Source organism: Zootoca vivipara, chromosome 3 (genome assembly GCF_963506605.1).
Source record: "Zootoca vivipara chromosome 3, rZooViv1.1, whole genome shotgun sequence".
Taxonomy (NCBI): domain Eukaryota; kingdom Metazoa; phylum Chordata; class Lepidosauria; order Squamata; family Lacertidae; genus Zootoca; species Zootoca vivipara.
Window position 1 is genome coordinate 83,930,869 of NC_083278.1, and position 24,613 is coordinate 83,955,481.

Below are 24,613 nucleotides of genomic sequence, written 5' to 3' on the forward strand. Positions count from 1 at the left end.
GAACATGGAATTGTGGACTAGGACAGGAATGGCAATGCACTTTTGTTGTTGTTGGCACCTGTCTGTCTTGAGAGACAATGAAGTGCACCTATAGGGGTGAAGTGAATCCACTGTGTTAGCAGCAGCAAAGTGGAAAACGCCCTGGGGATGCCTGCAAGCCCCCGAAACTCTGAGCGTCCTCTGGTACACGCAGTTCTGGAAAAGGAATCTCCCTTCTCTTCCAGTGCGCTTCTAGCGACATATACCAGATGGTATATGCACACTACACTTCTGCCATAACACAGCAAGAAGCGTGAGACATCGTAGAGCTTATCTACTATTTATTTACACACTATGTACAGACAAAAGCATAATGGCGTCCGTTGTCTCCAGCTCCGAGAGAACAGGAAAAGTGAAAGAACATTACAAAGTACATACAGCGGAAGAGATAAGACTGTCTTCCGTTTTCCACACTCTTCTCAGACAGGTATGTGATTTACACCAATCACAAATGCAGCATCGTAGGAGTGAAATAGCTAACACTCTCCAGGGTGCAGGCCTGGGTGGTGTGTATGGAGGTTCTTGGCTGACCAGATGATGACTCCCTTTTGGCCTCACTTATGTGGTCCAAAGGAAACCAGAGTAATATTTTTGGCACCAGCTTGGCTGCAGGAGTTGCCGGAAGCAGGTGTTCCAAGACGCCAACCAACCTTCTAAGGAACTCCTAATGCACAGTGACTAAAGTGACCCTCATACCTACGGGACCGCCTCTCCTGGTATGCCCCGCGGAGGACCTTAAGGTCCATAAACAACAATACTCTGGAGATCCCGAGCCATAAGGTGGCTACATTGGCCTCTACTGGGGCCAGGGCCTTTTCAGTATTGGTCCCAACTTGGTGGAACGCTCTTTCACAGGAGACCAGGGCCCTGCAGGATTTGTCATCTTTCCGCAGGGCCTGCAAGACAGAGCTGTTCCACCTGGCCTTTGGGCCGGACTTAGTCTGACCCCTGTGTTTTCCTCCCGCATGGCTTGTATTTATGAACTACTTAAAATGAGGCTGCATTTTAAATTTTAATATTGTATTTTAATCTGTATTTTAATTAATTGCTTTTTATGTTTTATTGTAATTTTATTGGTGTTAGCTGCCCTGAGCCCAGTTTTGACTGGGGAGGGCGGGGTATAAATAAAAAGTTATTATTATTATTATTTTTAAAAAGTAGTGGTACTGGCAATAAAGAAGCTACAGCATTGGGCAGTATTGTTTAAACTGTTGATCCAGGAACACAACACTTGCCGCTTTAGAACTCGTGGACTCCACATAATAATTTGAACTGCAAAGTGAACCTTTCATTGCAAACTGTTTAAGGTGATTCTGGTTGCTATACAAGGCACAATGTCTTCAAGTGGGCCTGAGTGCTGGAAGATCACTTGCTAACGCTACAGTTTTCCCCAGGCCTACCTATGCCATTCAGTTGTGGTTTCAGATAAGTTAGGGACTCTTGAAGACAGCACAGATTCTTATGAATCTTTAATTCTGAGTTCAGAATATATATATATATGCAGGAATATATATATATATGCAGGAATCTCAGCTAAAGCATCCAAGACAAACGGCCATCCAACCTCTGCTTCAAAACCTCCAAAGAAAAATAGTCCACAACCTCCTGAGGGAGCAGTCATTATTTTCATGACTTTTATTCCTGCTTCATGTGCTGCAGTCATGGTCATCATGGAAGCTGTCCACTACATGAGCCCTTTTGTGTGATGTTACTATAAACTACACCAACACCATATGTGTGTCTTTCCAAAATGTTTTCAACCATGGAGAACTTGAAGCTAATGCTTCACAAATCCTTAATTACATAAGCAACTAGGAAATGGATATGCTATGAATCCTTCAGTACTGAGACCTTAATTACGGTATGTTCCTAAAGTCTGACATAAGCCGACAGTGAATAAAAAGTTACTTGGGTCTACCACCTTTCCTGGTGGACAAACGTCTCCCTTACAAAAATGTTTTGTCCCCAAACACCTAGCTAGTTCCACTGTTTTACTCCTGATCCATCCTCAGACCTATTTTGCATTCTGCTCAATTCTGCAAACTTAAATAAATAAATATAAAGTATCTACTTTCCCTCATATCCATCTCTTTCTTGCCCCTCTCTGATCCTTCCCTTCCCTCTTGTAATTCCTCACAATTTATTTTTTCTATCATGTAAAGTGTTTATGTATTTATTTAGTATATGTAGTTATTTTTTTTAAAGTCTCAGCCCACTTTTCAACAAGTCTCCCTAAGCAGCTCAGAACAATTTAAAAACAATATACAATAAAATCAAGACACGCTTATGGAGCTTTATAAATAATAATATTGCTCAAATGTACAGATGGCTTGTTTCAGGTTAAATAATCAAATGCTTCCCTTCGGGTTCATAATGGGGACAAGGTATTTCAAAGCTAAAACCTGTAACAATTGTTTTGTTGCTGTTTTGTATCAAAGCATTTGCAACCAATATTTTCTTAGCCCATCAAGATTTACCACACTGGAATTTTTGTAGTATCCAGTAGCTAGTATATATTTTAGGATATTGAAGACGTTACTCACAAATTAATTTATTCCAATTTACTGATGTGCATATTGGTTTTAAGGATGTGTTCTTGAAATTTGGTTTCAATGCTTCTGTATTATATAATCCATTTCAACACAAATGCAATTTGTTTATTTACCAAAGCAATTGTTCAACTTGCCATTCTCTAATAAAGTTCCTGATATATTCTGTATTAATGACAGAAATTGATTTTGTACTGTTTTGCACACTGGGAAATTAGACAGCAATCAAATAATTGCAACGTACAGAAAGTACCATGTTGTTTCGGCTCCCAAGGGAAGACTGCCACTCCCCATTCTGAATGTTCATTATCGTCTTTCATACCCGCCTGATAAATTTATTTAAAACACCATCTGGAAGGGACTTTGCTCTGTGCTGCATTTCCAGTCTTTTGGTTCCCTTCTCTAATCCCTGAGGAATTTCTGCCTCAATTTGTGTCACTTTGTTTATAAAAGTGGACTGCCAAAACCAACAGTATCTTGTTTCTATGTTTTTCTGCATTTTTTCTTCTGTCCTTCAACTAGCTAAGTAACGCATGCTACAAGAGAAAAGAAAAATAAGAATGGGATACGGTACAAGGATGAAAATTACTGTTCTCATTCTTTGTGCACGTAACAGTTCTGCACAAGTTTAGCATATTGTTGCCATAGAATATAAAATGATACATGCTAACAAATTGCAGACATTCTGGAAGCAAGCAGAATTTTAAAATGGACCAAGGCAGAAACAGCAGCGGGAACCGCAGGGGGGTGAGGGAGAAGGATATGATTTGTGTGTTACTCTTCCTGACTCTTATCCTGTAACAGGTTATGGCCAACAGATTGCCAATATATTTGATTTTGACACACACAAAAAAGTTTTAAAAGGCAGTGTTATTTCCAGGACATGACCTAAAGACTATCTATATTAACTATACTTGAAGATAAGATGACATGTAATTTTACTGTCTCCGATGATACCTGATGAAAAACGAGTGAAGGGAAAAATTGCACTCAGGCATATATCTTCTCCTGAGTATTTTCCACCTTATGTTTCTTTTTAATATGACTACTTTTAAAAAAGTCAGGGGATGTTATTTGACTCAGGATCACTGGCGTTACGACTGCTAAACCCAATTTGAAGGTACCTCCTCACTATTATTTAGCCATACACAAAGAGAACCCCAATGGCAGTACTTATTCCTTCTAACAAATTACGAAATGTTAAAGTAGAGCACTATTGATTTTTTTAAATGTCTGTGGGTCAAAATAGATGCAACAGAGACAACCATGTTTGTTGATTCATATGCCAGTCCAATTCACACATTACAAAAACAAAAACAAAAAAACATGAAAAGCAGAATGCAGGTTATGGGATCTGGAACTTCACCCCCTGCATTTTAGGAACATTGTAAACTGCCTTTTGCCAAGTCTGCCCATTTACACACCTAGTGAATACTGGTTTTTCATGTTAAAGTAAGACATAAACACTGTTCTTCGCTTTACGCATAAACAGGGATACACATGAACAAGAAACATTATTTCCCTATCATGTCTAGTCTGACCGTGTCTTGGCAATAAAATCCCTGCTGCCTCTGCGAGTGGGAGTGGGAGTTTATCCTAGACTCTTGAGTTACTGAAATTGAGTACAAAGGCAGTCCTGTTAGTCCTTAAGAAAAACTTCCAAATGCCACAGTTGAGCAGTACCTTTAATCCAAGATTTCTGTATTCTTAGGGAAGTAAACAAAATATCAGTTTAGATAGCATCAATACATTTACCACAAAGCAGTCTGAGGAAGGTCTGTCTGCCTTTGAGTATGTTGTAGCAACTTTAGGGATAGGTGCATCCATTTCTGGCTCTGTGAGATCTATATTAAGTGCCAGGTATGGCTCCCTTGCTCCCAGTCATGCATTCAAGTCACTCTGATGATATGAGAGCCTACCAGTTAGTCCCATCCTCACTTTTTTTTTGCCTAGTAATTTTTACTGCTGTAGGTCTACAGACTTAACCCAGAGATGTGTCTGAGATTTTTTTTATTAAAAGGAAGTTAGAATCATAGAATCATAGAGTTGGAAGAGACCACAATGGCCATCCAGTCCAACCCCCTGCCAAGCAGGAAACACCATCAAAGCATTCTTGACATATGGCTGTCAAGCCTCTGCTTAAAAACCTCCAAAGAAGGAGACTCCACAACACTCCTTGGTAGCAAATTCCACTGCCGAACAGCTGTTACTGTCAGGAAGTTCTTCCTAATGTTTAGGTGGAATCTTCTTTCTTGTAGTTTGAATCCATTGCTCTGTGTCCGCTTCTCTGGAGCAGCAGAAAACAATCTTTCTCCCTCCTCCATATGACATCCTTTCATATATTTGAACATGGCTATCATATCACCCCTTAACCTTCTCTTCTCCAGGCTAAACATACATATTATCTCATTATGTGTCTTTTGACAAGCCTATTCCCTGAATCTCATTCTTACCTGCAATGTGGATATAATAATCCTGGATTTTCCATAAGGATTATTAAAAGAAAAAATTAAAATAATTTCATAAAATGTACAATCATTAAATATAGATGCTATGTTCCACCTGCCCCCGCCAGCCCAACAAAAATGTAGTACATTCTTGCTGTTATTGTATATTTTGTTGCATTAAAAGAAAATGTAAAGTACCTTGAATATTGGAATTAAACAATATAAATATCCAGTGTTACTGTTTACTAGTATGGAGGTTTAGAATCTGATAATGTACAAGTGGAATTTAATGAACTACTAAGTGATGAACCTTCTTTCAAAAGCTACAAGTGCTTTAAAGGCCTCTGAGATCAGCTTTTGCTACTGGTCTGGAAAGAAGAAATCAAATATGAACTAGAAGACAGGTCTGTAGATCCAGAGAAAAAATGTATAGCAGTAAATAAAACTGGCCATGTATCTCATATTCACTGTAGAAGAGAAGTCCCAGCACTATTTAGATGGTCTTAAAATTTTCATAATTTCCTAAGGGTATGCTTACTGAAAAGCCGACAGCTGTTGCTAGGAAAACCTGTGCAAATTTAAAAGACAGCTAACCTTTAAAGGGGAAAGAAAGAACAGGGTGGCAATGGCTTTCATGTAGAAAAAAAACATTAAACTGGACAAGGGAACAGCACCTTCTGGATGCCTCACTAAGTGAAAGGCACAGTAATATTTCACAACACCAAGGTGTATACCGCTAAGAAATTGATTTGACTTTTTCCCTTTGCTAGATGTTTAAATGATTTTTATAATAACTGCCACTGAGCAAAAGACAAATGAATGATTATTTATTCATCTTCTCCCTTACCCGACATTTTAAACAATTTCTCCTAAGGCACAAGAGGATGCACAAATAAGGGTACAGTGATTCATCGTTCAGGGAAGCATTCCCTAGAGGATAACCAAGGACATCCAATTTTTTATCTCCATCGCCTGCTCTGCACCCATTACTCACTGTTTTGTCCCTTGGAGTGTTATGAAGTAGTACAAAGATGGGACAATAAACTGAAAGCAACCTGGATAGAGATGCACACAGTTCTGTATACATGGAGGCGGGGGGACACGTTGCTAAGAAATAGTTCCAACAACCAAGCCCTCAAGGCAGGATAAGAAACTTTATCCTGGCAGGATATAGAACCTTTGTGCTTCTATAGGACTTCCTATTTTGGTTCAGCAGAAGGGCCACCAGTAACACAGCATTCTAGAATGTAATTTATAAGCAGCACCCCGTCTCTTTTTTCACTAACACAAATTGGACAGCTGTGAGATGTAAGTGAAGCACAGCTGATGTTTTCATTTACAAATCTTTGGAAAAGGTTCATGGCCACCATCTCCAGGTACAACATGCCTTCTTGCACTACAATAAATCCGCTCCACTTCCCAGTGGGGAGGAGTTGCGGTGGACCGCGTGGCCACCCACTCTCCTCCGGGGGCGGGGATGTTGTTCTGCGCCGCTCGGGGGATCCAGGCCACGTCATCATTCGGCCAGCCAATCAGCTGGCTGGGGGGCATGGCCAGGACCCGCTTAAACCGAGGCGCAAGCCGAGGGGGTTTCCTCTTGGCTTGCGTTCTCAATCTCCCACCCTCCTTCCCTATTTGCAGGTTTATTCTTTAATGGCCTTGCTATGGACCTCAGTTGGTTGCCGTCGAAGGGCCTGGTAGGAATTTTTCCACTTGGCAAATTGGCTCAGGCCACTTGGTTTTCGCCTACCTCATAGCAATCATCACAACTTTGTAAGGTGTTGCGGTTAGGCATTGGGTGACCTTCTGATGGGGGAGGGGAGGCCTGGCCATCGCCTGCCCCTCCATGCTTAGGTGTATTCCGTTAAAGGAATCCGGGGGTGTGGATCTTGTCCGAAATCCAGGGCGGGGCTAGGGCCATGCCACGACCCTTCGGGAACCCAGGGGGGAGCTCGCGTTGGTTTGCATTGACAGGGCTCCCCCTACCGGGGGTTTACCCTACCAGACTTCCTGCGCAGCGGGCAGGAGTCAGATATAGCCTGGTCTACTCAATGCCTAAGCCAATACCCACTCATTTAGTTGTGGCCTAAATTTGCCCAATAACATTAACCTTATATCCTTTGTCTTAGTGTTTTTATTTCTCCTTGAGGGGGTGGTAACGGGGTCTCAACACACAATTAGTACTGTAGGGGACACTCACACTCAGGCAAGTAAATATACCAGTCTAATTCTCCAATCATACAAGTGGAAGACTATGGCAGCACAAGTATAGTAATATATTTATTTAGAGAGATATGGAACAATATAAAATAATAATCAATAATAAACAGATAATAATTATGTGTCTGGATAGGCTTCCTTACAAAAAAAAAGTGTTTAGCAGACATCTAAAACAGTATAGCAATAGTGCCTGGGAGTTCCCAAAGCATACAAGTCTGTCTTTCTGTGTGGCTGCATCAACCAGATGCAGAAAATACATTATATGGCACTTGTGAAAGTACCAGTTCTGCAGATCAAAGAGGTTGAGTAGGCACGTAAGGCAATCCTTAAAAGTAATATTGCTCAGGCTGCTGTACAACATGATACCCTGTTCCTTTGTGTCCTTTTTATGTCTGAGAAGTAAGTGGCACAACTTCCTATGGACCTTCCTATGGAACTTCCTCCATAATTGAAGAAGTACCTTGTCACTAGGCTTCACAGTACTGACAAAAATGGAAAGGTAGACTCCTAGGCACAAAAAGTGCTCATCCGCTTACCCCCAGCCACCTGCCCACATATCTGCCCACTGCCAAGCATGGGTGGGGGGAAACTTAGAAGCCATTTCAGAGGAAAGGAGACAGAAAGACTGCAACCAAACAGAGCAATATTTCCCCTGGTGTGTACTCAGTTTTCCCTTACCTCCCACACAATGTTTGATATGTAAAATGCATATTGCAGGGCTCAAATATTTTATTTTAGGGATTGACATTCTGCTTCTCAGAAAATCTCAAACGTCACTGCATATTAAAATCTTTAGTGTTGAAAACCCATTCCTTGTTTATTACCAGACGTGGGGCTGCTGATTACGAATATTCTGCCATTACATAACACACTCTGAATATGCCGAAAACTACTCTTTTTCATATCTCCAAGAGTTGAGCCCTGATACTAAATAGTGATTTGAAGTCTCTCATCTGATTCAAATTAAGCTCTGCCTTCAGAGAATTCACAAATAAAGGGAAATTTTGAGACTGGGCTATGTTGTTTCAGCAGCAGCAGAACCCCCCTCCCAATGTCATGAGTTTCTGATGCTCAGCATCAGAACTGTGAACAAGTATCTAGCTTGCTAAGAAAACTTGTTTATTTTGATTTGAATTATAAAAGTACACCTCAGATTCAGATTTGTAAATAAGTCTCTTGCTGCATGTCATTAAAGCATTAATATAATCATATTGTTTTTGTTTTCTTCAGCATTCTAACTTCGTATTAAATACAATATTTATGCCATTCTGCACAAGTGACTCATCTAATGCATTCTTTATGTGTGACTGTTGAACAAAAGTACCCAGTTGTAAACAACGAAGAAAATTATACTCTGAGCTCTAACACTACATTGTGGAGTATTTCATATGCTATTGATTGAGTAATATCACTTAATTTAATATTAAAAATAAGACTTGAATACGCATTCAACTCTTATTTTTAATATTAAATTAAGCGATATTCACCATAACCCAAAGTAGTGTAATTTGGCTCATTACTACAATGAGGTCGCATTTATCTGCCCTGAACACACTATTGAGAGGATGTCTGCATACTGTAGTTTAAAAATACTGTTTCCAGTATCAATGGTATTGTCTCATTTAGTGGCCCAACTCAGACATTATGGTAAACTAGGCTCTTTGTTTTCTCCTTGCTAGCATATGGAGGAAACAAACTGCAATCCTTGACATAGTGTTAGGACTGAACCAGGGATATTGGTTTGTTTTGCTCCAACAACCACGATCCATAAGGGAACAAATTGTGGTTACAGACTATGGTTTGTTGGGAGTGAAACAAACCATAATCCCTGGTTCAGATTAAATACAGTACTATGCCAGAGACTGTGCTTTGTTTATTCTACATGCTAGCAAGTAAGAGAAGAACAGACTAGAAAGCTGTAATCACAGTACAGTATGTCATTAACTATGGTTCACCATAGTTTGTGTGAACTAACCACTCTGTTTATTTAGGGGTGCTGCCAAATGTTAGGATTTATGCAAAGGATTTGTCTTAGATGAACCATATACGTTTGCCTGTTCACCTTTAAATAATGAGTTAAATGCCGAACAGCAATTCTTGGACAAGGCTTATAGTGGCGTGTCACTGTATTATATGGTAAATGTCAGAAAATGGCAGGTAATGACTTGTCTTGATAACGTTGCATGTAAGGCGCAGCAACATAAAATTGCTATAATCAATCCTTCATTTTTATTACTTGTTTGCTCAGCTTCTAATCTTCAGTATACAGGAATGACCATTATGTAGATGCTATAGCAAGGTAATATAATACATATGACAAATGATCCCCATATATATGTACAGTTACTTGATCCAACTGAAAATGACTTTAAAAAGAGAGATTAAATAATGTAGCCTGTGAAATCTTTCATTGACCTGGTTTGTTTGAAGAATTAGCTGAATAACAGATTCATTCTCTATCATAGGTGGTTTCAAAGTGAAATTTAAACAATTGACATTCTAAAAAGGCTAAGCATTGCTGATGAGCAAACCAATATTAAACCAATATTTATTTGGTTTCTTAATAAGAAAGGTGCTCATTTTATAAGCATATTTTTTGAAGATACAAAATGACCATCTCTCTCTTGGACTTTGGCTGCATTGGTATCCAGAGGTGCTTACCGATGGCATTTGTGATGCCCCACAGATGATTAAGTAGGGGCTGAACAAAATAAGCTTAACAATAATAAGCTGAACAACAAATAAGCTTGACCTGAGAGAATGCAGTTGGGTTGGGGGAATGCTGTTGCGAACTGTTACTGCCTTAAAACCCTGTGCTGTCTTCTGGATATCTGTCTGCTCTCTTCTGCTCAACTTGTATATATGTATAAACAAGCAGATTTTACCATGGCATCAAAGGTTCTAGTATTTTGAGTATCTGTGAAAGGGTCAAAAGACCTGCCCACAGAATTACAGCACTACTCATCCCCAGAAATCAGAAGAGAGAGAGTAACTTATAAAAGCTGTGGTATGGCTATGACCTAACTTTTTAATAAGCATTTACATAGCCTACTATGTGATTACCATTCTCTGCCGATGTGGGTCAGGGTAGATTTCCTTGGCACATTATTAATATAAACTCATTATTCTGCTTTACCCATTGCCATATTTAATGTAATCGTGGGACAGCAATATATCTCCCATTATCTCTTGATGTTATAGTTCTGGACCCAGTTATTCTGGTCATACCTTAGTACACTTATTCCTATTTTAGACTGAACTTTTCTTTAATAGAACAAAAATCTAAACAGATACAAAACTATGACATACTTGGTGCCCAGGTTTACCAAAGTCACTCACAAGACAAAATGCAACATAGGCTGCTTGTACATTTTACTATACAGATGTAAAATACTACCATTCTGTTTATTTCTCTCCCCCCCCCTCCCCATCTTGCCCCTATTTACTGTAACCCAATTACTTTTAGAATTTCTACTTTCTTTGATATATCCTAATGGTTTAAGCAAAAAGTATATTAGCATATTCTTTTGTTAGTTCTTTAAGTTCTGCTTTGGGGAATTTGTAATATAATCTGCATCTATTAACTGTTTTTATTAACTGGTTTTGTTCTACCATACGTGTGCACAAATGCAAAGAATTTTAAACTTCAGTTCCAATGTCATTTTGTCACTAGTTGTTGGGTAAGCAAAGGGTCTAAGCCATGTGGGGTTATCTTGACCACTGGAAGCTGCATACAGTTCCCTTACTATTTCTAAGTACTAAGCAGCAGCTGCCTTCAGAGTTGTTGTCTTCCCTCCATCTTCAAGGGTTAGAATTCTGCCACAATAGGCTAAAATTCTCCTTATTCCCTAAAATCACATTCTCACAGTGATACATATACTCTAGGTAAAAAAGTGGGATTGGAGGAAGTTTGTCACTAATGAAACACATGCTGTTTTCTTGTGGAGGGAAGATGGATATCAACTAAGAATGCACCAGAAAGCTAGTTCTGAGCCTACTCAAGATCACCAGGGATAAAATAATTCACAATACTAACAAGTAAAAATAATGCCTGGTTCCCTGTAACTTCACTTGTAGCAGTGAGGAAACTGCCAGAAGGCCCTCGGAGCTGGACATCACTGTTCAAGCTAAATCATGGTGGCGGAGACGTTCCTTCAGGTATACAGGATTTCTTTGTTATTATGTTATGAATTTTGGTGTTATACGTTGTAAACCACCCTGTGATCTTTGGATGAAGGGTGGTATAGAATTTTAATTAATCATCACCCTCATCACCATCATCTGGTTGGCCATTTTAAGAACAGAATGCTAGACTAGATGGGCCACTGGGCTTTTATATTTGGAATAGGGACGTGTTCAGTATCCTCCAACTCCTATAGCACACAGCTGAACACAAACCTGAGAAGTCCCATCTTCCTCAATCAATGGTGGTCAAACAAATATTTGATATTTTCCACTGTTAATAAAGAAGGTGAAGTTTCAAGAAGCTAAAACAATAGTTAAAGCTCACAGAATGCTTGAAGAATACCATGAAGTAAGGTACTTAAAACCAAGTCACATTTTTATACACTATTTATTAGTCAATAAAAAAGGAAGTTGCTCTGATAATCATCAGGGCAGAATTCAAATATATTTTAGACGTGGCTACATGGCATTTAAATGCTCGGTTTTCCCCATAGATAATGGCACACTTTTAATATATTGTTATTCTTAACAAAATCCAACACTGCTTTTGAAAGGGTATCTCACCATTTAATGTTTGCTATAAAAGAAACATTTAAGACTTTACAACCTTAAGCTGCAGAGGTTTTGCAATATCAGGATTTTGCACCTATAAAGGAAACAGTTATTGTGCACTGAACATGATTGCTCTCATTCAAGTCAGCAAACACAGAAAGCCAGTCCAGGGCTGCTATTAGAAACTTAAGGTCTTTAACAACACCGGACAACCTTGAAAAGAAATTATGATTAAGAACCTGATTTATCTGAGAGTCTGAATTGATGATCTGTTACATCAGCAAATAATTATTTATGATGAGGAGCAATGATTACTGAGCCAGCAAAGCACCACAAATTCTAATCTTCCACACTGATGTCACAAAGCAGCCTAGGAAGTCCACATATGCCCTTTTGGCAATTACTACCTAGCACAATATAGTTATTGGCATAAGGCCAATAAATGATGCTAGGCCTATTCGGATTTCTGCTACCTTAGAATCATAGAATTGTAGAGTTGGAAGGAATCCTGAGGGTCATCAAGTCCAACCCCCTGCACTGCAGGAATCTGCAGCTGTCACATACGGGGATCAAACCTACAACCTTGGCATTATCATGAACCATGCTCTAACCAACTGAGCTTATTTAAAGCAAAATGTGGGGGGGGGGGGAGGGGGAGAACATGGAGCCACTGTGATCATCCATACTCCCCTCCCCACTTATGTATTTCTTTTATAAAGAAACCTGAATGAGGCTATGGTGTGTCATAATATCATACAGATATAGGAAATGTGAAGGCAGACACTGGCAAAGTCCTGCACAATGAAGGCATTAGACATTTAGACTATGGAGTCACCTACATTTTTACACACCAACATTACTATGGTTATATGATCTTTTTTCATAATGGGAACTGCAATTAAATGGTGGCATATACTTGAACACTCCATCCCACTAGACACACAGCAATGCTATTAACACACTATAATGTGTTGAAGAGTTGGCATAAATTTATATTCTGCTTTCATGGCTAACATTTGCATTATTTGCTCTGTCACATCACTTACCTATCAGGCCTTTCTCAAGAGTGAAGGTTTTGTTGGTGAACATGCATTCAAAAGCCACGATATGGAAAACTTTGTTCACTGTGTTGTGTGTTCCAACTATTCTGATGTACCTACAAGGGAAGAAATAATGCAGAAGTTAAGAAAATGTGGAAAGTCTACATCATGCCTTGGAATAACAATTATGCTAGAAGTAACTATGTTATGGATCAGTTTTAATTATCTCCTCTGGGTGAAGGCACCTTATTTGGGGCACAATGCAATTCTCAAGCCCCATAGGTTTACTGAAAAAAATAGATTTGGGGTAGAAAATATCCCACCAAGTGGAAAGCAGTCTAACACAGTAGCTAGCACAATGATGGCAGACCAAAAACTTGTCACACATTATATCTAGTAACTGCACTAAAGTGGTATTAGCAGAGATATAAATGAGTGCTTAGGGGGAGCAGTAGCTTGAGCCTTTTTTTTGCATGCAACCTCAATAAATTTAGCAGGCTTATTCTTTAAAAACAAAACAAAACATGATTGCATTTGATTTCGACGCAAACAAAAACTGAAGGCTATTTAATTCAACACCATTAACATGTCCATTATACATCCACACTTCAAAACTACAAAAGCCCCTACAAAACCCAGGCTTCCATTTTTCACTGAAGACATATTATTCAGAAAGTTTTCATCATAATGAAAGGTTTTATACATCAAAGACAAACTCAATAAATCAATCCTCCTCACCTGCAAAAATGAACCTCTATCTTTTGTCATGCCCTTATTCACATTCCACATTATCACTTGAAACACACAATGGCTTCTGTGGTTTGTATCCAGTTCCATGTATGAGCAGAAAACTTTTTGCTCACAGAGGGAGGGATTGCTGCCACCCCACCCAACCTCAACTAGAAATATTTGTGTCACATTATATCTTGCTTTGGTGGTGTGGTGGTGGGGCTCCCAAGCTTCAGGAGCAGATTTTATAGTGTGCAGAAAAAGTGCAGGCCGGAATATGTTGAAAAATTCATTCAAGAAGGATCTGGAAATATTTCTTTTGAGTATGTTAAGTGATGAAATTAAGGCCGAAAACAGATGTGTGGTAATGTACAGCACCATAGCCGCTAGAGTTCTAATCGCACAAAACTGGAAAAGTGATAAAATTCCAAATATAAAAGATTGGCTATTGAAAGTAGTGGGATATAAAAAATTGGCTATTAAAAATGGGATTTCAAAAGGATTGGGCAGGGAAAAAGTGGGCAAAAATTGGGAATCCTTTGAATCTTATATGAAAAATAAGGTTGGATAAGCGAATCTTGTGGCAGAGGTAGGAAAGGGCAAGGAAATTTGAGAGAAGGGAAAAAACTAAATCGAGTATGCATCAGAAGAAAGAAAGACAACCAACATATAGGAATGACTGGAAGTCATCAGGGGGAGAGGGCAGGGGGAGGGCAGTTAGCTTTTTAACACTAATGGTCAAGATGAACCAGACTAGAACTTGGGAAAATAGGGGGCCAACTATGGATGACCCTCTGAAAGAATGTATGATTTGTCTATTCTTATTTGGCCCTATTATAAGTTTTTATTTTTTGTTTGATGATTAAGATTTCTTATGTCAGTTCTGCTATTTTTTGTTACGTTACAATTATGATTTGGATATATTATAATATTGTTATATATTATAATATTGTTCTGTTTAAGTTATTGTTTCTGACAAGTTTTTTCTTTTTCTTTCTTCTTAATTTCCCCCCCCCTTTATGTTAATGTTATATGTGTAAGTGTTTGTTTGTGAGTGTATTGTTTAAATAATTATTAATAAAGTTTATTTTTAATAAATAAATAAAAAAAGAAAAATTCCAATATGATTCTTTGGATCCCAGCCCTTGCTGTTAAACACTTACTTAAAGTTATTTGAGCATTTTTTGTTTAACAAAGATACCTGTGAACTTCACTCCTGGCTGCACAGCTTGCAATTCTTAATACTTCGGCAAAGTCAGATGGAACACTTCTTGCTAACAGTGGCCTATTCACCCTTTGTATTACCTCTGAGACATCACCTTCTATAAACAAGCATTAACCTTGAATCAATCTGTTCCCCTCATTCTCTAAAGGGAGAGTGAGAGTTCAGAGGTTAATGAACAGCTGAAGCTACTAATAAAAGTTCTGGAAAATCCCAAGTGGAGTACAACATGCCATCTCTGCTGAGCTGGAAAAGATAACTAACAAAAATCATTTGAATAGAATTTCCTGTCCTCCAAAGTGAAAGAAGAAGCATTATTAAATTAACAAGTTTCTATTCATCAAATGTGACATGTTAAGAGCAATATTCCAGTTCTTCCACATAATCTTCCATTAAAGATGATATAACTTTTAACATCAGGGCTGTTTATCATGCTAGCAATGTTTAAAACCTTAGCTTAACTAAAAATGAAATCTTCTGATGGAAATTTAGGAGGTTTTCAGCCAAACTTTGTTGTTGTTTTTTTAAAAAACTATTAACTCTGCTTACCACTAAGTTCCATGCATTTATTTAAACAATTCATATACCATGGTCTCCAAACAGTGAATCTCTAATTTATCAGTTTTGTTTTAATTATCCTTGAGGAAGCTTAAACCATTTATTTCTGTGGCATGGTTTCAATTCCCAATGAAATTATTCCTTTTTTGCTCCAAAGACTAAACACATTATGTCAAAAATTGCATTTTTATATACAGTTTGGATGCAAAGGAATGCAGCAAGAGCTTTGGGGAAACTTTGAAGAAGCAAAGTCCAAATTCAGGAAAAAAATATCAAATTAATAAATTATTCTTACAGTAAATTTTCTAGGCTGCCATTCCAAAGGGAAATTACTGGTGGAATACAAGATAACCCCCCCCCCCCCAAATGCCTGACAGAACATTCAAACTCTGCAATGCACATGGCTATCATTAGGTTACTTTCAGCCAAATCCAAACCAGTTTACTCTCCTGTATTTCAATGGCACCCAAATGGCTTAAATACACTGCTTTGTCTTAAATAAATTGTGATCCAACGTCACTTCTCTTTTAGGAATTGAACAGGCACAGTTCTTACAAACCATAGATAAAGAGCTAGATTTATGTCTTGTCTGCACCACCTCAAGCTGCAGCAGAGAAATTATATTATGGAATACTTATCTATGAAAAAAATATTTCCATGCTCAGAGCGCTAGAATATGAGGCAAGAAGAGTGGAAAAGCATGTAAGTCCCTCTAGCTCTCTAATGTAGTAGCTTTGGTTGTGCATATGTTGTGGGCCAAAGCCCATCAGGGACCCACTGACAAGATCCCCCTAGACCTGCTGCAGTAAGGAGCAGACTCACTGTAGGAGGGAGGTCTGGCAAAGGATGTCTTGCCCAAAGGCCCTCCAAATTCTACAGCCAGCTTTATATAAAAGGTTTGCTTTAACTGAAACTTGGGATATGACATGCAATGGCACTCCAACAGAGAAAGTAAGTGGGGGTCTTCCAACAGTGATCAGGGACAGGCAACAGAGGCATATTTAGGGGAGCACAACCAGTTCAGTTGCAGTGAGTGCAGAGCCTTGGGGGCACAGTAGGGGATACCACAACTGTTATTTAGAACAGAGCACGAGATGGGGGGGGGATTTTGGCGTTGCTGAGACCCCAAGGTCCACCACTGCAGGGATCCACCAGCCTGCAGGCCTTATCCAACCTATCAAGCATTTCAGAATGGCACATTAGCCCCCAGTCCCATTTTACTGGTGGCAGCATCACTGCCACCAAAAAAGAAGAACCAAACTGCTGAACAAAGTGACGGTCACTAGGGATCTTTCCTAGTGGGGTTCTACTCCCCACCTGTGTTTTGGCTGCAGCAGAGTTCAATTGGGACCATTTGGAACCTTTCTGAATGTCCTAACTAATGTTTTACTTCTGGTTTCTTTGGGTATCAGAGCAAGCTGGCAGTCTACAGAGGGAGCGATTTCTGCTCGGCTCCTGCTCATACTCTTCTCCCTACACTGAGAAATGGTCTTCTCAAGTGTATAAAAGAAACTGCAGAGAGCACACAGTGGGAGAAGGAGAAAAGGGCAGAGTGTGTGAGTGAGGGTGTGCATGGGTGGGCCTGCTCACCACTAACATGCAACCCTCAGTGGATTGGACATGAGGGAATGTGGCCTTTGAGTTTTAAAAGGTTTCCCAACCCTATTTTGTATACTATTGGTGCACTCTATATTTATATCAATATCGATGTGCCTCTGTCTTAGTATACTATCCAACTTCTAATTGTTACAAGTAATATACGACAGAATAATGGGCTCCTTGTTTCATTTTACATATTAAAAGGACTTGTGAAATAGAAGGTACACACAAATATGCACAGAGACTGAAGTAGGAGATGAGGCTGATGGTAGGTAGTACAATAAGAAATACCTGTAATTATACTCTATTATATTGCCATTTATAAAACACCTCAAGTAGCTAGGTGATGACCAAAGGAAAGATAAATGAGTTCTGTCTTCTGGCTATAGGAATATTTTAATTAGATAGGCATAACACAGTTGTGTATTTCAGAAGTATGGCTCTATTCAGTGAGATCTAAAACATCTAAAAGATGTGGACTTGAGAAATTAAGGAACCTAGAGAAACTTTCCTCTACCCTGCAGCATTGCCCCAAGAGGCAGCATTTGATAAATTACTGTCTACAAGGATTACTGTCAGACAACAAATAATAAAGTAGCTTAATAGCAATTGTATGGTTATAGGAAACAGAGTAAGAAGACCTAATTGGTTTAAAGCCTTCTGTTCCAGGTCATGGCACAGGGCCAATGACAGCTCATGTCACACTTCATAAAAATCATATATGAATGGAAGGCCAAAATTTTAGATGTGTGCCTCTCCCTGCCCCCACCAATGTCATTTTTTAAAAAGTCAGCCTGATCCTCCAAACTGATAAGGGCACAGCAGACAACTGTCTTTATCCAAACTCTCAGGGGGATACTGCTAGAAAAAGAGTGTGGTTATTTTTCAGTATCTCTAAGGTCCTCCAGAGCAACTCAAGCAGATGGAAGATAATTAAACCTTAAACAGGGCTGAAGATGGCAGATACACAACAGATTGTCCACCTCTGATGAGAATCAAAGTTTTGGCAAGAGTACTAAAGCAACCCATCTACAATTTCCAGTTTCAGTACCGTAATTTTCCTTCAACGATGCTTCAGCAATCAGGTTTGTTTTCATACACGTGTTTCAGAGTTATGAAGGAATGGTAATTGTAACAAGTGAACATTTACTGTTGCTTTTCAACTGAAGGAAGATTAGGATGATTAATACATGCACTTTTCTTGCAAAATACATTTAATTTACTTCATTGCTGTCCATCAGCAAATTATTATCTCATATATATTCAAACTCTATCCCATACTTAGGGAACCATTAAAAGGCCTACTCTAATGCTCTAATCCTAAACAAACATGCTAGTTTGTTGAACAAAGTGGGATTTACTTCCAACTAAAGCATGCATGGGATTGCATTGCAAGATTATGTATAGGGCTTGTATTCATTTTTAGGTTAAAGAGTTTGTACTGATATGTATACATATTATTACCTTGTTTTTAATCCCTCAACAAGCTCAGGAGAAGTGGAAGGAGAACTGCTTAACCTGCTTTGTTAGGCTTGCTGGGAGCAATCCTTAACTCATCACATCAAGAGTCTGCCATGGAACAGGGTACAAGGAATATTTCCAATGTGGGTTATTTCAGATATTATCCATTGCTGCTTGTATGCTTTATTCAGTTCCCAAGTGAAAACTGAAGGAAAAATCAAAGCAGAACAAATGTTTTGCACAGATTTGTTCAACTGGTACATTTCTCGGCATCCCTGGAAATCTTCTATTTGGAAAACTTTGTTTTATATTTTTCGTTGTAAGCTAAACCATGTACTAATGGAACTGACAAGGATTCCCTGCTACACCTCTCCATAGGACATACAAGGCTTATTTCTCATAAAAATTGCTTGCACATAAACATTCATAAGAATTCAGGCTTTACTAAGTATTAAACCTAGAGGTTCAGCAGTGTTACTTCAGCATGGCTGCTACGCTCTACTTAATCAACACATTTGCCTCAGCATTGTCATCTCATAACCTGCAGACATGGAGTCAAAATAGCTATGCTTACTTATCTGCAACTCAAAATAAATTATCACATTTGCTGTTTACTTGGAGTAATAAGGCAGCTGCCAAACAGATTTCTTTTCTATAAATCTGTGTTTTCACAGAGCTAGGTTTCATGTCAACAGTGCTATCACTAGAAGTTTTATTGTACAACGGTTTGGGTATGAGAGTGGATAGCGTATAATTTCACCTTTTTCCTGTCTCTCTTTTTTGCACAGGGATGAATATGTGTCTGTACTGCATTGTTTTTCTGTCCCACAGGCAGCAGCAAATTTATGTGTCCACAAACACTAATTAATATGGGTTCCCTACTTTGAGAGAATCATACAGTTGAAAGGGACTGCAAGGGTCATCTAGTCCAAATCCTGCAATAGAGGAATCTTTTGCCCAATGTGGGCTCAAACCCACAACCCTACGATTAAGAGTCTTATGCTCTACCAACTGAGCTATGACAGCTGAATTCAAGCTACAAGAAAGAAGATTCCACCTAAACATTAGGAAGAACATCCTGACAGTAAGAGCTGTTCAGCAGTGGAATTTGCTACCAAGGAGTATGGTGGAGTCTCCTCCTTTGGAGGTCTTTAAGCAGAGGCTTGACAGCCATATGTCAATAATGCTTTGGTGGTGTTTCCTGCTTGGCAGGGGGTTGGACTGGATGGCCCTTGTGGTCTCTCCCAACTCTATGATTCTATTCTATTCTATATTCTATTCTATTCGAGAATTACATTAGGATACCTAAATAAATATTTTTAATTGATACACAAGTCTTCAAACTGACAAGCTCCAGAAGTTGTTGGACAACAACTGCAAACAATTCTAACCAGCATGGCCAACAGCAAAGGGTGATAGAAATTGTTGTAGCTGGAGGTAATCAGTTGTAGTCATTAATTATACACATAGACAGTCAAGAGAAAAATTGAAAAAGGTAAATGAAAATAAAGACAATACTCAAAGAATGGCATTCAACTAAATTTTACTCAGTGTTTACCTACTTCAATTAAAGACTGTAACTTAGTTATCTTCATTAATTTCAAAGGGTTCACTCTGAGTAAAACTTAGTTGAATGTTGCCCATAGACTCTAAAAACTACAGGCCTAGCCAACAAACTTTAAAACACAGCCAGATTGTTTATTCACATGACTATTCCCCTGAGAGTACCACCTACAAGGGGAGAGTGGATCTGGGGCACAGTTACCCCCAGTTACATCTAGACAGGATTACTGGGAGATGTTTATGTGGGGCTGCCTCTGAAGACTATCAGGAAATTTAAATTGGAGCAGAACGCATTCACATGTGTAGAATCAGGCCATGTTTTGTGGAGTATGCATCTCAACTGTTACAGAGGCTTCTGATCTGTTTCTGGGCCCAAAGTGTGCACCACCAATACTGAAGAGGCTGAGATGAAGTCAGCATCTCCAGTGGGTAAATGGGGTGGTATCCAATGATGTCTGCAAACAAACAAAACTGATGCTAATGTATACAGTGGGACCTCTCCTTCTCCATGCAATTTTCCACTTCTACACTAGAGGGTCCCCCAACCATTTAGAGTAGTTTTTGGGGTCCGTAGTGAGCTGCAGGGGGCAGAAGCAGAAGTAATGATGCTTGTATGGTGTTGGATTTCACTCATAATGAGCAACATTCAACACCCTGGGTGGTTTGCTGCTTCAACAAGGAAAAATGTACAGTCACAATTATATGATAACAGCTCAAGAGTATTTTACGCTAGTGATCAGCTATAATAAAGCTCTCTAACCAGCTAACAGATAGATATATTGCTCTGTTAATCTTCACAGCAGTTAAGATTATTTAAATACTATTTCTACAACAATTTATTTTACCACTGAACAACTTGTACTACTGTCACAACAAAGAGCTAATTGTACTCTAAGAACCCATCCGTTTCCTACAACAAAAGCTCTCTGCAGTTTGCTTCCCCTATTTTCTCTCTCAGGGTGAGCACAGCTTTCATGTATTCATCCATGTGGTAGGAATTTATTCTATAAATTCTATAAATAATTAGATCTGCAACCTTAACAATTTACTCCAGCACCCTGGCTTTATGAATTGCATTTTCAACTCAAGACTATAAATTAAAGTCTGTTTTTTCACTCAGCCCAACTGGAAAACAAAAACAAAAAAACAAAAGTCAATGCCTGACAATAAAAACCTAATCTTCTTCCAAGTGAAATCAAATGGATTCTGAGTGTATGGAACATTTTCGTAATGGACAAACTAGCTATGTCTGAATGATAAATTCAAGCAATATGCAGTTCTATTTAACCATCAGACTCAAAGGCCTCAGATCAACCAGCTACACTGAAAAACTTTGTTCTACTGCAATTTTAAAGAACAGCATAAATGATGGTGATTTCCAGGGAATTCATGATGGTTGCAGGAAGATGATACTTAAGCTTCCACCAAATTTTCTGTGTTACCTGGTAGAGTGCAGAGCTCTGCCTTCAATTCAATGATGTATCCTAATTGTCTGTTACAGTTTCTGAAATGATAAGCTCCCCTTGGGTACTTTATTGCCTTTTTAATATAGTGTGGGAGCATGCAGGTTGAGCTTAAGGCACAATAACTAGATCTGGGTTTCTCTGGTCTGAATCCCTATGCAAGAATAAAGTTTCCTGCAAATAAAAAAATGTAGTCTTTCCCAGCAAATAAAAAAGTTTATCCTTTAAATATAATTTATGACGTTGACAGAAAATGCAATTACTGAATGTGAACTGAAATTTCTACTCCCCAATGCTTTTGACATACAACTACGGTTTTAGAATATTTTTTACCATATGTCACAACAACAACAACAACTATTTGCAAAATGCCTAATAAAGGTTTGATAAGTAAGTAAGTAACAACAACAACAACAATTTATATGCCGCTCAACTGACTGAGTTGTCCCAGCCACTCAAGGCAGCTTCCAGCAAATATAAAACCACAGTAAAACATAAAACATTAAAAAAAAAACCTCCCCTATACAGGGCTGCCTTCAGATGTCTTCTAAAAGTCAGATGGATGTTTACTTCCTTTCTGATGGGAGTGAATTCCACAGAACAGACCCAGACAATACTGTGAATGCCCTTTGTCTACTTCCCTGCAACCTCACTTCTTGCAATGAGGGAACCACCAGAAGACCCTCAAAGCTGGAACTCAGTATCCAGGATGAATGATGGAGATAGAGACACTCCTTCAGGTATACAGGGTTGAGGCCATTTAGTCTGGCAGCCACATTCAAGATTAGCTGTAGTTTCAGAGTCACCTTCCAAGGTTGCCCCACATAAAGCGCCTTCTCACCTACACACTAGGCTCACCTGTCCTACAATTCATGTGTGGGGAAAACTTTTGAAGAGACTGTTATAAACATAAAACCCATCATGCATAGGTTTGAAGACAATCTGAATCACACACAGAAGTCATTCATGAGATTTGGGCATACCCACATCAGATTTCACATGTACATCCCATTCAAACTAAATGTCAAGACTGTACTTTTGCTCATGTCCAAGGCAGGACTAAAAGGCATGATCATGCTATCCTCTGCAAATGAGGAAAGTATAATCTCATCAAGCCTATTATAAATCCACGGGATTACCAAATTAAACACAATTTTTGTTTGAACAAAAGGTTCTTGTCAATTCAGGTTTTAACACAATGATTTGGTTAAGTACAGACATAGCATTTTCTGACCTATTAACCACAGGAGCACCCCTCAAACTTGTATGCTTTTCTGAGATCATTCCACTTGAATTCTCCCATCCCTATGCTTTTCAGTGATACAGTATCTATGGTTGCTGTTTACTTTTCCATCAATGGCACTGCATATATTTAGCTTTAAACTAAAGCCTGAATTGAAGAAAATGTGGGTAATATTTATCATTCTTTGTGAGAGACAAAGGTGCCATAGTATACTGATCTGCTCTACACAAGCAGCACATCAGTGCAGTAACAGGAAAGAATATTGTGGAACCTTAGAGATTAGCAGATTTCTTCTTCCATAACTCTGAAAATTATTCCTAGAATTCATCACTTCAAATTGGGGGATCACATGTTTGAATGTTTTCTTCAAACCCCATAGCACAAAGGAAGCAAACCTGTCAAAGAGAAAGCTAGACTACAACCCTTCTCTCTGGCTATCCCTTACTCCCAGCAGGGTGAACAGTTTTACCATCTGATCTGTTGTTTGTGTAGTCTAGTTCTCATATCCACGAGGAAATGGGGAAGTGAGGGGGCTTGAGGAGAGAGAAATAAAATCTGCTGGGCAAATCACATTCTATTCCCATGAGAAGCCACACAGACTTCAGAAGCGATTTTCCTTTCACAACATTTCCTGTATCTATAGCAACCTATTTCTATAGACAACTGCAGCTACCTTTCATTTTCCTAATAAACTGAAAGGCTTTTTAATGTCTATCATTTCTGTTTGTGTAGCTGACTTATTTGATGTGAACAACTACCATTACACTGTGTACCACAGATTCAGTTATCCACATTATGAAGGCCACATAACAAAGCAGGGGGTTTCTTCTGAACAGGACAATTTTGTAGCACCTGAAAGATGAAACAATTTATTATAGCATAACCTTTTGTGATACGCATGTACTGTACATAAAAGGGGTGTGTGTTGAAAGTTGGAGCTAAATGGCAATGAAATACAAAAAGTAGTTGTGACAATTTAATTAGGGATTAAATGCATCCATCCAACTTCTACATTTTCTCCCTTGACACCCATATGTGTGTGAATGTGTGTGAGAGATGCAAACTGAGGATTGTACATGTATCTAACAAAGTAGACTCTAGTCCACAAAAACATATTCTATAATGCATTTGTTAATATTAAAGGTGGGACAATGCTCTCTGTTTCTTTTGCAGCAAGAAGTTAACATGGTTACCAGTCTGGAAAAGAGAGGATTGGAGTTTCCATAATATGTGTCTTTAACTCTGTGAATGATAATGGATCAGTACATGTGTACTAAAACTGACACGCTTAAAAGACAAGGGAAACGGGTATGTGTATACTCAGTTGCACCAACTTACCATTTTACCTTGTTATCTAGCTCACTAAAAGCAAGTGTAATTTGAAGAAACAGCTAATGCCACAGATAAATAAATCTGAAGGGGACGGGGATGGGAATGGGGGGGGGGGTCAAACTGTTTCCAAGCTTCTTCTTCCATTTGAACTTTTAAAGCTGCTATTACTACACAGCTGACATGCCTCAGACTATTCAGAACTATTCCCATTCTGATAATTACTGTCCTTAGCTTACAAAGCTGTTTCTGCCACAGAAACACTCTTCACTTTGTACAGACGAGCAGGCATTAAAAGGCAATTCTGCATTTGTCGTGTCATTCAGCACAACCTAAGATGCTAATTCTTGACAGATCTGTCAAATGCATGATCCTTACCACCTACACAGCTGAATCAACACTTACATAGCAAAA

At 38.8% G+C, this 24,613-nt stretch overlaps 1 protein-coding gene across 7 annotated transcripts in view; it reads right to left on the reverse strand.

Annotated features, from left to right (window-relative positions):
- The window catches only part of BTBD9 (BTB domain containing 9), a 148,355-nt gene that overhangs the window by 48,679 nt on the left and 75,063 nt on the right, over positions 1 to 24,613 (reverse strand). For all 7 annotated transcript variants that reach the window (XM_035108137.2, XM_035108138.2, XM_035108139.2 and 4 more), the window contains one exon: positions 13,039 to 13,148. In XM_035108137.2, coding sequence (XP_034964028.1) covers positions 13,039 to 13,148 — 110 coding nt within the window. The remainder of the gene's footprint in view (positions 1 to 13,038; positions 13,149 to 24,613) is intronic.